Source organism: Limulus polyphemus, unplaced genomic scaffold (genome assembly GCF_000517525.1).
Source record: "Limulus polyphemus unplaced genomic scaffold, Limulus_polyphemus-2.1.2 Scaffold4196, whole genome shotgun sequence".
In the NCBI taxonomy this organism is placed as follows: Eukaryota; Metazoa; Arthropoda; class Merostomata; order Xiphosura; family Limulidae; genus Limulus; species Limulus polyphemus.
Genome location: NW_013669806.1, coordinates 55,979 through 69,042, shown reverse-complemented (window position 1 = coordinate 69,042; position 13,064 = coordinate 55,979). Strand labels below are relative to the sequence as shown.

General features: G+C 31.2%; 1 protein-coding gene across 1 annotated transcript in view; it reads right to left on the bottom strand.

Annotated features, from left to right (window-relative positions):
• Window positions 1-13,064, bottom strand: part of LOC106470747 (alpha-methylacyl-CoA racemase-like) — a 74,626-nt gene that overhangs the window by 5,937 nt on the left and 55,625 nt on the right. Inside the window, exons 5-6 of the mRNA XM_013931313.2 lie at window positions 12,060-12,220; window positions 9,262-9,457 (exon numbers count right to left, since the gene is read on the bottom strand). Coding sequence (XP_013786767.2) covers window positions 9,262-9,457; window positions 12,060-12,220 — 357 coding nt within the window. The remainder of the gene's footprint in view (window positions 1-9,261; window positions 9,458-12,059; window positions 12,221-13,064) is intronic.

The window sequence follows — 13,064 nt, the reverse complement described above, 5'->3', positions numbered from 1 at the left end:
CAGGGCCATTTCACGAATGTGTGTGGCCTTGGGTTAGACTCAACAAGCATCTTCAGAGCATCAATATCAATTCCAACATGTCAGCCCCTGCTATCACAGTTTTTAAGGCTAAAGTCACCCGAACAAAATTTGCTGAACCACTGTTGACACTTATGAACATTTGAAACATTTCCATAAACTTTGTAGCTACAGAGGCATTGTTTCCCTTCTTGTATTCAAACAGCATTACATGCTGAACGTGTGTCTCATTGTGTGCCATCACTATAAGGGATTAAAATATACTAAACTTTACACATTATATAGGCTACACTAACATGACATTTAGGCAATTCGTTTAACTATTACACGTGATGTACGTTTTTGGGGTGGTTAATGGAAGTGTTCTAAAATGCAACAATAATTTCTTGACAACCTAATAATACACTTGTAATATTTTTCCTTCTTCAAGAAATGGCATCTGAGCTAAGTTTGAAAGAGAAAGCTAAGGCCATTATGAAAAATAAAGGTTTCCTTATACAGGAAGAGTTAAAGTTTATTTTGTGAACGTATCATTATCTTCTGATGAGGGAAGGCTTCTGTTATAGAAATCTAAAGTTAAAGAAGTTGTTTAATCCTCTCACTACAGACAGGTCAAAAGGTGCATGTCAAATTGTTTTAGAGTTATTTTCAAAATTTAATTAAACAACTTTATTATCAATGTATATGAATAAAATTAGGATCAGTTGTTTATATTTCAAATTTTAATACTATATATGTGTTTTAATTTTTAATTCAAAAGAAAATATTAAAAACAAAATGCTAAATATTCTTTTTGGTATGTCATATTACATGTCCTATTGGTCAGTTTATATTGTATTATGCCTACCATACACTGTCTATAGTGGTTAAAGAACTAGAAACTCAAATTTCAGACAGTGACAAGCTAGAATATAAAATAATAACCATAATCCCATGTTTCGATCTGCTGAGATATCAATGTAGCCCCTCCATTACCCCATTCTTTCGAAACCTGTCTACTCATTTCTACTTCTCTTAAGTACATGTTTATAACCAATAGAAAGAATACATTCCAGCCTATGTAAAAACTGATAGTTATTTGTAAAAGTCTACTGATTAATTCATTGCTCATATATAGCTTAGTTATAAAGCCACCTAAATTACATTAGTTTTATATGTACCAGTACAGTAATTTGATAATATTTTGGTTTTCTGAAATTTACAAAAGTTACATTTACATGTCTTTCCCCTCCACTTGAGAGAATGAATGAGGCTTACTGTGAGGCTTTGCAAGTATTACGTGAGTGCAAATCAATTTTGTAGCATCATACGTAATACAAATCACTCTTTTTATTTATTTTAATAAAAATAGCTAAAAATTAAGCATTTACCTTGTAAACCTATACCTCTAAATTTCAACCACCCTGAGAGGATAACTAACATCCAAATACTTACCAAGTTTATTGGATCATCACAGACGTTTTCATTTTCTTTCACTTTTACTACTTTAGATAATTCTCCTTGTAACCACTTTTCTGTAAACAAACTGATAAATCCTCTCCTACTGTGTTCTTGGAGCCAGGATTACAATAAACTCTGTGAGAATCTTAGTTTATAGCACTGCATATGCTTGTTTGCTATCAATTGTTTTGCATTACAGTGTCACATAAATAGTTTAATGGGAAGAGTAATGATTCATTGCTTTATGTTTGGTTTATGTTAAAAAGGTTAAAAGTAGAAACTTTCAGGAGAAACACTTTGAAACTTTATAGCCAATACTAAAAGAGATAGAACAGTACTACTCATTTTATTTTGCAATTTTTTATGGTAGTTATAAATTTGGTCAAATTAACCAAATGCGTATAGAGTTGGGCTACAGAAAATAACAGATGAAATATAAAGTTTTAGTAAAAAATAACATTTGATATTAATTTACGAGGTTTTAGCAATTCTGCAAATGAAATTTTATAATTTTCAAATGAAGAAAAGTATTTTTAATCTTAAATTGAAAATCACCTTGTACTCAGAGCAGTCAACACTCTGACTTTATATATTCATGGACAAGTTTTTTGTAAACGTAATTAAAAATTCTGATTTCTTTTCTACAGAAAACTTGTATTTTTTCTAAAAGTTTTAAAAATTTCATGAAGATGCACAGAACATGTTAAAAGTTACAATATGGAAACTCTGATGGGCACTTTGAAGTCACATGGTCAGTGTAATCTACTGAAGCAGTAATGAAAGGGTTAAATACCTCTGACAAAAGCTGCCTATAAAACCAGATGGCAACAAAATCTTTAAACAGCTCTTCTGGAATCTGTCTAAAAGACAGACATCAGGATCTGATTAAAACCTGTGCTAGCAAATTGAAATGTCATTCAAAGACTTCCTAGATAGATGAAGTCCAATGACAATACCTTTTTAGTATAACACATTCTCTCAATAAAAAATTATTTATAATTGCTCTTATATGCTAAAATTTGAGTTATTTGGAATAAAACATATGTCAATAATTATCAAATATACATAAAAAGCAACGATTTCCAGTGCTTTAGATGTTATGAAATAGATTTGCACTTCTGTATTGTATGCCATAGTCATTTAAGCTTTGTGGCAAGCCTTGTTGAATCTCTCAAATTAAGGCACCCACAAATTAATTTGTGGAGATTACAAATATGCATTTTATAACACAAAAAAATATCAAGTACTAAAATATAATGTCCTAAAACTATTATAATTTATCTAGCATTCTAACTAAGCTATAAATAGGTTAAAAATTCCATTACTGCTCAGAGCATTGCTTTTACTCTTAACAGTTCAACATTTTATTTTTTGAACTACAGTTTTTAACCTTAAAAAATAAAGAAATTCAAGGGAGCAGTATGTTGGATTTTATTGTTTCTTTGGTTATAAACATGTATATTTAATACATACCACATGGGTTAGAAACTAAAGATATGGTAAGATGGAAGGTCCATGGTTTGTAGGTTGGACAGCTTTCTTGATGTTTAAATATCTAAAGTTCATACAGTAACTCTCCCATTTATGCCAATTGGATATAAGGTCTTTAAGAAATTAGGGAACAATATCTAAAATAAGTTGGTTAAATCCAGTTTAACATAGTTTTTGGCAACGTGTGCCAAAAATGAAAAATTAAAATTATGTGCTTAGGCCTATGCTGTGTCATGACAACAAGTAGGTTCACTACACAGGTACATTTCCACTTCAGGCAGTAAGGTCAAAGCCAGCCTGCCAGCACTTCCCTCAACCACAGTTACATGTTGTCTGTCTTATGGGCCAGTACTGAGTGATATTCCCTGTGACTATTTTTGCTCTAAACTTTCCAAAAACCCTTAAACATGATGACCTGTATTGATTTATATATTTTCTATGCATTTATGTTGGGTTAGAATATGCTTGGATGTCCTAAAATTAGTCTCCAGAAATGCATCTTCCATTTATAACATTAAGTCAATGGGAAAATAGTGATTGATTTATGTTGATCTGCCTATCATTGTATTTTCTAGGAATGCATCCCCGATGTAAATGGGAGAATTACTGAACTTATAAATAGTTGGACAGATTGAAAGGCATAAAAGGGATTAAAAAAAGGAGTAATCAAAGCCCCAGGTGCTTCATGTGACATAGAGTAGTGAAAACTGAGAATTACTTTTGAAATTAAGAAATTAAAACTTAGATAACATAAAAATGTGGATTATGAACTACATTTTGATGCCAAGATCAATTACATACAATAATGATAGTGCTATTTAATTAAATTTTGAATGAAACTGTAGAACAAGATTATGACATACACAGGCATAGGGTTAACCTCTTACCACAAAGTTTTATCATTCTGGTTGAATCCATTGTTTTCATTCATATTTGTTCATTATGTAATTAGTCCATTATGTTATACAAAATTCATGAATGACTTCTTGTATTGTAGCTGCACACATATGAGAGCATGCACATGTATTTATTTACACACATACATTGTCATACACATAAATTACATGACCCTGATGTTACTGCTCAGAAGTGGCCTAAAAAGAATGCTGCCATATTCCAAGTTTTTCTATTCAAGAATTATGAAATAAATAATCATGAACCGAATTTGGCTAAACTGAAACATTTCAGCTAAAACATTTGTAAGTCAGAATTAATTTTAGTGCTGTTACTATAGTATTTATCAACACACACTGATGAAACATAACTCCCTCACTGTACATGAAAAAGTGCCTTTAAGCTATACTGGAAAAGATCAAGTGAGAATTATGCAGTTTTCTCTGTAAAGCTCTTGCCACTCAGCTAGATCAGTGAGTGATTCTTGAGAAATGTTTCTGCCTTGGAAAAATCTATTGGTATCTCAGAAAGCAAGAGTTAGTATTTTCAAACTCTTAGCTATAATGTTCAGTTAATTATTACATCTACTGGAACTAGTCATCCTAAATTGAGTAGTTATAATCTGATATCTTAAGAATATATTTTATAGAAATTAAGGGCCACAAATTCTTTTGGTCCTGTTCATCTTGTAATAAAAACTAACTTAACTTCATATAAGATAAATAACATAATGCACTACATACTTGACAGCTTGGAAGCAAGGAATCACCACTTCCTTTTAAGCATCAATTTCTCAATCAAATGACTGTGATAGCTCTCAATGATCAAGTTTAATTTCCAGATATGTCAATTAGAAGGTCATGGTTTAGCAGCTGTGTGGACAACTGGAGCTAATTCTTGCTTTTACATCTAGCGCCAATACTGGGGCTTCTATTAAAGCACACTTTATGGACTGGAATGTTTGCTCATATTTCTCATTCCATCTTACTAAACACCAATAATACTGATGTGATCTTGGAGAAGATGATCACAAGTTATTGGTAATATGAGGAAAAATTGAGAAAAATGTGGACTTCTTGTTTGGTCACCACTGCTGTTTTAGCAAGATCCATGGAAATTCCACTTATGGAATGAAAATTTTCCTGGTTTCAGTTTAAAGCCTTCCTTTTTTATCTACTTGAATACCATTTTCAGGTTCTTAGGCACAAACTTAAACATGAGACCAAACCCAAAATGTCAACATAGATCAGTTGTTTCTCCCTGCAGCCGCTTTAGTATAAGTTCAATTACTATCTTGAGGGTGGTGATCTGAATATAGATTTGATACCACTCCCATCTCTGATGTAAAGATTCTATTTGAGAGCCTTTTTTAAAATAATGTACGGATTCTCTCGGCAGATCTTTGGGCAACTCTCTTGCCGATTTTTAACAAGCTATTCCCAATTTTTACAGAGGTCTCCACATCTTTATTCAGTCTTGCTCCAGTCCTCCAGCAATGGTCCAGTAAAGCTAGTAGAACAGCCAAAGTCACCACTTATAGAAACTTCCACTACCTAACCTCTATGCAAGTTTATTTTGTCATCTCTGTTTTATGTAGCAATGTATAAGTAATCATGACTAGAAAAAGAGATGATCTCACTAAAATGATTGGTTATTTAATACCTGTTCTGAATGAACTTGTAGCATTACTAGAAAAATGTTTGAAAGATAATAATTTGCACTTATGTTATTAACTAATAAGAATATTTGTGTTGTTTGCATTTATGGAACCATATGATAAGATATATGTGTTGTTTGTCCTCTGATGTCTGAGTGATTTCTTTATTCTTTGCATAAACTTCTTTGAGTTAGTGACTTGTGAGCCTAACCCACAACTGCAAAAAATATTCTGGACTTAAATAAATAAATCTGTAATAGGGGAAAGTCAAACCCATGAGAACCACACCTGTTGCAGTTACTTTCCCCTAAGTCAGTTGTTGGGCCCATCTTGAAAAATAGGCACTTTGTTTCTTCCCTCTAGGATGTCCTGGTGGAGGCATAAGCAGTGTAAGTTATGACACATTAATCATGGAAAGACAATTTTTTTCCTCTCTTACAACTGCATCAAAGTCACTACTTGGTACCATATCATGATAGTTACTGTTTTGGTAAGTGTGAGAAGATCTCTCTCAACCAGATGATGATAAATCATCTCACTGGGAAGCCCTTCTACAAACTTGTCAATGAAGATAAACTTGGGATTTGCTGAGGTCTTTGCAGAAAAAGCCTTACTATGCATATGGTGAAGATCATTTGCATATGCCATCAAGTATTCCATGAACTCCACTTCTGTGCCTTGAATTCATCAGTAATGGCTGTCTTGCAGTTCCATAGTTGTTCCTTGTTCAAATCACCTGTCATCTGAACAAGAAGTCCTCATTACAGTAGGCATTATAGAAGATGTTCTGAGGGACCATGACACCCTTTGGTAAATGATGAGCTTTCTTTAACTGGGAAGTGTACTGCAGATATAGTAATGAATCATGGAGGAGCATGGGGTCAAGCAACTGAATGCACATCATTGTTCTGCCACTCATTTGATCTAATCATTTCATACTTTAGTATCTGCCATCTCATCTATTGGTGAGATAATTCTGGTTGGATAATAAATCCCACCAATGGCACCCACAGTTTCTCTCTCTGATGTTTTCAAGCGTTGTAAGCATGTAAGTCCTGCACAGGCCATAGACTGAGTTTAAGAATCACCAGATGTCACACTACCATAACAATTCTCAGTCTTCCTTGTGTTACTTGCACCAATGTCAATCTTCAGGGGAAGAGCATAAATAGCTGTTCTATGTGCACCAGATATCAATGGCTCTTCTTTCTGAGTCATCGGCTGCTATAAGATAGAAATCACGGGCCCTCACATCATTAATGAAACTCCTACACTCAAGAGAGGGCTTTTTTTTATGGCCTACAACTCTCTCTTCAGCTTCTGACTCTTCCTCTTGGTTGTAATTCCTTCTAATTGTAGAAAATGCCATTTTTCTTAATTATAAAGTCTTTTTAAACTTATATTACACAAAAGTAGGAGTAAAGGGCAATGTACACTTCAGCAGATAGATCAAACTATGCAATATGATACCCTGTAGTTTCAGCAACAAAATTGTCTCCTTCCTATCCACTCTATTGTATATTCAGGTAAAATTTAGTTAATGTTTGAGCATTGGGATAGGTACATTTAAAAACAGTAGAACTCCTCAAGATACTAATTATGAAATAAGGCTAAATCTCAAAATATGTGACTTGTGATATATAATGGAAAAAATGAGACTAGACACACAGTTAAAGATGTAATGCAAAATCTTTCATCCCTTTCCACACGGGTCAAAGGCCATGTCATTTGTTGATTAACCTTCAAAACTTATGTCAATAAGTTTGGTATCACACTGTAAATTATAATTCAAATTTTAGTATTATACATTATTTGAGCTCTTAATTTAAAAGGAAATATAAAAAACATACCTAAACATCGATTTTTGTGTGTCACGTTGTACGTTGAATGCAGCACTGCTTCAAATTAGATTTTTGTGAGGTGAAAATACAAAGTCGATAGTTTTGTATGAATTAGGAACTCAAATGACTGATATTAATAAATCATAATATAAATAAGAATAATAAGAAACTCCTATCTTTTCTATTTGCTGAGATATCGCTCATGTACTGAATCAAACACAGTGGTCCCGCTCACCTCTTCCATTTTTGGAAACACTCCCTTATATACACATACTTCTGTCTATGACATTTGAATAACCAATCAAAATCTCAGAATGTCCTCCTAGTGACTTTCTCAGACATTTTCATTTATTATAACATTATCTTATTCTTTTGATACAAATCTTCATGCTGGTAAGGTGACTCTTTAGTCTGCTCAAAATTTCATATTATTTTAGACCCAAATACAGCTTAATTACTAAGCTTGATAAATTATAGTGGAATTCTGTGGTATCAGTATAGTAATTATTGATTTTGTGGTTATTTCTAATGTATATATAAAACCTAAAAATATATTTCATTTCACATCCTCCAGATGTTAAATTTTATAAATAAATTTAAAAAGTTATTTGTAAATAGTAATAATGTATATACATATATTACGTATAATAATTTAAATATGACTGTATCTTACAAAATTCTAGTCCACTAAAACACAACCAAGACATGTTACTTTGTAAAGACTAAAGGTCAGTTTTATATTATTTGATATGGTAACATGAGTGCACGTGCTCTGCATCATTGTAGCTTCTGTATTGTTAGCCAAACATGGCTGAAAGGTCAAAATAATAAATATATATAAATGCATAATGTTAAGAGATTTAAGCTATTTAGTATAAACATTTCTGTTTTCGTGTTATAATTTGTGTTCATTCTAGAACGAAAGAGGCATAATTTATATTTATTTCCTAATTTTTTATTGTGGTTACGAGATCGGTCAAATCTACTGAACCCGTACAGATATTTGTTAGTGAAAATAATAGATAAAATATAGTTTTTTCTTAAGAGACATTTGATAACTATGCAGACATCATAAAGATTTTGCATGTGAAATTTGAAAATTTTCTGATGCATAAAAGTATTTTTAATCTCAAAAGGAAAATTACTTTACATGTTGGATAGGCAATATGCAAAAAAGGCATGAAAAACATTCCTTAACAAACTTTAAGACTTAATAAAAAAATCTGATATTTTGCATATGAAAACATTGTAGTGTTTACTGATAATCTGCCAAATGTCATGAACATACACATACAAGTTTAAAAGTTATAGCATGAAAATCATAACAAGCACGAAAGAGTTATCAGAACAAACATCAAACACATACACACAGTTTGTGTACTTGTTTTTATGGAATGACAGATTGTCACTTTTATTTGTGTCTTTCTCTTCTTTCTTCTCTAGTTTATCAAGTTTATGTTCCAGTTTGACTATATCAAATATTCATTAGTTTGCTAGAAATGCCATATTTACTCAGAGACTAGTGTTAACCATGTGACTGGTCACTCTCATTCCAATATAGGTGAGGCTGTAACCTCTACATGTCACCTAAACAATCACTGAAGGGTGCTGCTGTCAACATCCTTAACAAGATGAGTATTTAAGCAATATCCCCTCCCTCCAAAGCAGAACAAGTATTACCTGCTAAAGAACAACAAAGGCAGCTAGAACAAAATGAACTTAATAGTTTTATCAACCACTTGTTATGTGAACAAAAAAGAAATTCAGAATAAATACTATAATATTACAATAAGATGGAAATGTATGGTATAATCCAATCTCTTCAGTTTTGACTCATTAACTGATATTAACTAATGTATTCAGAACATCAAAACTTAATTGCAAAGACAATCTACATGAAGATAAAAGATTGCACCATACCTTTTAAAAGTTCACTATAAAACTTGGGTTCAATTGATCCTACAGCCATATATTTTCCATCTTGGGTGGAATAAGTGTTATAGAATGGAGCTCCACCATCTAGCATGTTCTTCCCTCGTGGTTGTGTCCATAATGGAAGAGACTTAATAGATCTAGATGTCCACAACCAACTTCCTAAGTATGTACTGCCTTCTACCTATATGGATAATAATCACAAAATAATTAGAGCTTAACTTCTTGGTATATTTTCAATTGTTATTTTGAATGCTGAGTTTAAATTTGATAATGTTCTGAAGAGCAAAGTTCTCAAATGATGATACAGTGTACTATAATCATTACAAATTTACAAGATAAGGTCTTTCGCTCTATACCAGAGCTGATCAAGGTGGTTGCAGAATGCCTTGTCAGCAGTGGTATGTAACACACAAATTGTGCAGTCATGATGCTATTATTAAGGTGTTATTATGTTTCTTGTTACTGGAAACTTGTAGTATATGGCTAATAAAAAATGATTTGTAAACAATTATTATCAGTCTTATTATGATGTACTGGTACAAAAACTACGTAATAATCAGATATTAACCTTATCACCCCAGGTACCCTTTACTGTGCATGACACAATGTTTTATTGTCTTACATTCAAGATTTTATTAAACTACTTTTTTTTATGTTATACAATTAGAATAGCATAAAATCTTAGCTAATAATCCATATTTTAATAGTACACAAGTTTTAAGTTACTAATTCTACATGGCAATATTAGAAAAATCCTGAATTTCCACTAGTGTGACCCACATGACACATTTTCTCTTAGCATGTCATCATCCCTATTTTATCCACCAACACTCGAAAAAGAACAAAATTAAATATAAATTACTCTCTATAAAATTGTTATTGCTCAGACAAACCATAATTTTTTATAGTCTTCACTTTTGTTTCGTTACAGAGCTATTGAATAGAAAATCAGACCCCTCCTGCCACATGCTCTCTTTCACAATTCATTGATATTTCTTTCTCATGTTTCATTATATATTACAATAGAAAGTCAAGGTTTTCCTCTATCAAATGATGTATTGTATTCTGAACAGAATATCTTGAATTTCACTCACAGTACAAGATTCATTCCCATGGGAAAATTAACAACTAGCTTGGATGAATTTGTAATGGTTCTTGTCTCATAGTTAGAAAGCTAGGAACATTTTGAGAGGTAAGTGAATTTGTCTACGTTTTGCATGTTATTAGTCTATATTCTTTGATGCATTATATAATTAAATAAAGATTATTAAGTGCATTACTAGCATTAGTATAAAAAATTAGGGTTAACTCTCTTTGAAACCCAACAGCAAGAAGAAAAAAAAAAGATAAGGTAAATACTTTATTTCTTTTTTTTCCATATTTATTCTTTATTTATTATCATAAAAGTAATGAAAACCTAACAATACGGATCTTTTTAAGTTATTTAAGACTAGATTTGGTAATAATATAATCATAAGGATTCATGAGGCATGCACGCGAGCAGCTCATGGGTAATGTAATTTCATAGCGTAACATGAGCTGTACATTCCCTGAATGATTTACAACTTATGAAGGTGCAGATAGTAGCTAGCCATGATTCAAAGAGCAATAAAACAATAAAATTTAATTATAAATAAATGTATACTGTTACGAACTTAAAGCTACTTTGGAAAAACGAATGTAGTTTCATGTTACAATTTGAGGTCATTCTAGAAAGAAAAAAGGGTGATTTAAGTTTATTTTGATTTTTTTGTTGGCGGTTATGAGGTCGGTCGATTTGACCAATCCCATTTTCAGAGAAAATACAGATAAACTATAAAGTTTTACTGAAAAAACGTTTGAAATGCATTTAGGAGGTTTTTAGGGATTACACAAAGAAAATTTGAGATTTTTGAGATGAAGAAAAGTATTTTTAGTTCTAACATGAAAATTACTTTGCACATGGACTATTAAAAGCAAATACTCAATATATTAATAGTCAAATCATTATTTTATTTTATTATAAACACTTCACTAAAAATATGATTTTTTGTATGTGAAAAACTTATAATATGAACTGAAAGTTTGCTATTTTGAATAAAAAGTTCAGCCACACACAAATTTATATGTACCTCTAACTGCTATATTTATGTTTTTCTATATTTAATCATTTAATTTCAATATATGCTCCACTTGTTTGCTGTGTACAGAGCACCTTGTTCCACATAAAAAATAAACACCAACTTTTTTTATATTGTGAAACCACTATAAGATACACTTAACATAATAAATATTTATCTGCAAAGTTAACGGAAAACAAAAATTCTCATTCACACCGCTTGAATTAGGAGTTTTGATGGAAGCTAATCATTTAAACATTTTGGTGACTTAATTATTACTTCACAGTGAAGTGAATGAACATCAGAGCTAAGACATTTGAAATGTGATATTTTGCTACATCTACATTTAATAAAATAAAGATCATCAAATGTTGTAGCAGACATTTCAGTGAATATAGTACATAGATTGTTACTTGTCAGCACAAGGATATTAATGTAGTCCCACATGAGAGAGTTTGTTTAATCACTTCTATTAAATTTTATTTTCTTAATTAGTACTGTTAGCCCAAACTTAAAAAAAATAATAAAAACGTTTCTCAAGGAAAAGTAGGAAAACTTTAACATTTAAGATAAACAAATAATAAAATATGTTCTTTTTAATAATGCACTTACTAATTAAGTACAATAATAATAATTCTACTCTAAAAGACTTGAAAGATTCATATAAAACACTGAAGAACTAACCATGCTGGCATCAACTACTTGGCCTTCACCAGTTTGAGTCCTAACATAAAGAGCAAGACAAATTCCGAGTGCACACATTAGTCCACCTCCACAAAAATCACCAAGAAGATTAAGTGGTGGTATAGGATTAGAATTAGCATTTCCGAGCATAGATAAAATTCCTGTATAGTATTGAAAAAAGCAAAATTTCAAATCAATAAGAAGTATAGATTTATAGGTTAAATGCAAGACAAATACAAAGGCATGTATCTACTTGATCTAGGAAATACTCCAAAACTGTAATCATGCCTATATTGGTTTCAGATTTTACGACATATTTTTCTTTATATGATTTATAAATGCATACTTTCTTCACAGACTGATTAAAGAAAATAAACTCTATTATTAATATCATACTGGTGGTATGTGGCTACTGAGTTAATCAAATTACACTAATTTTCTAAATGTGTTACTGTTACTTAGGTAAAAATTACTTAAGTTAAACTAAAACACCAGAAAATGGTCTAAATCTCCTTTTAAATGTGATACAAACTTCAGAATTAAAAACCTCTTTCATATCATGGAATTGTATATGAAACACATTTACAACAATAAACTAATAAAAATGTATTAAACTTGTGATAAAGCTTTCTTTATTACCCATTCAACCCATCTCTAAACTTTATAAGCTTACTTTATCTCAAGTTACCTAATGTCTTGTCATTGAAGAAAAGTTTCAAGCAGATATAATTTAACACAAACACTTTCACAATTCACAAACAAAAATAATGCTTTACAAAAACTGATAAACCAATATATTTACTCAACTGTGACACGAAAGTGTAATTCTTGCTTTATTCAATCAAATTTAAACTTTATTTATAACTATTTTAAAGCTATGTTTCAAAAGTAAATGATAAAATCACTTGAAGTAGCATCTTAACCCTTTCGAGACAGGTCACAGGTGAAAGGCCATGTCATCTTGTTTGTTGACTCACATTCAAATTTTATTGAACCACTATTTCA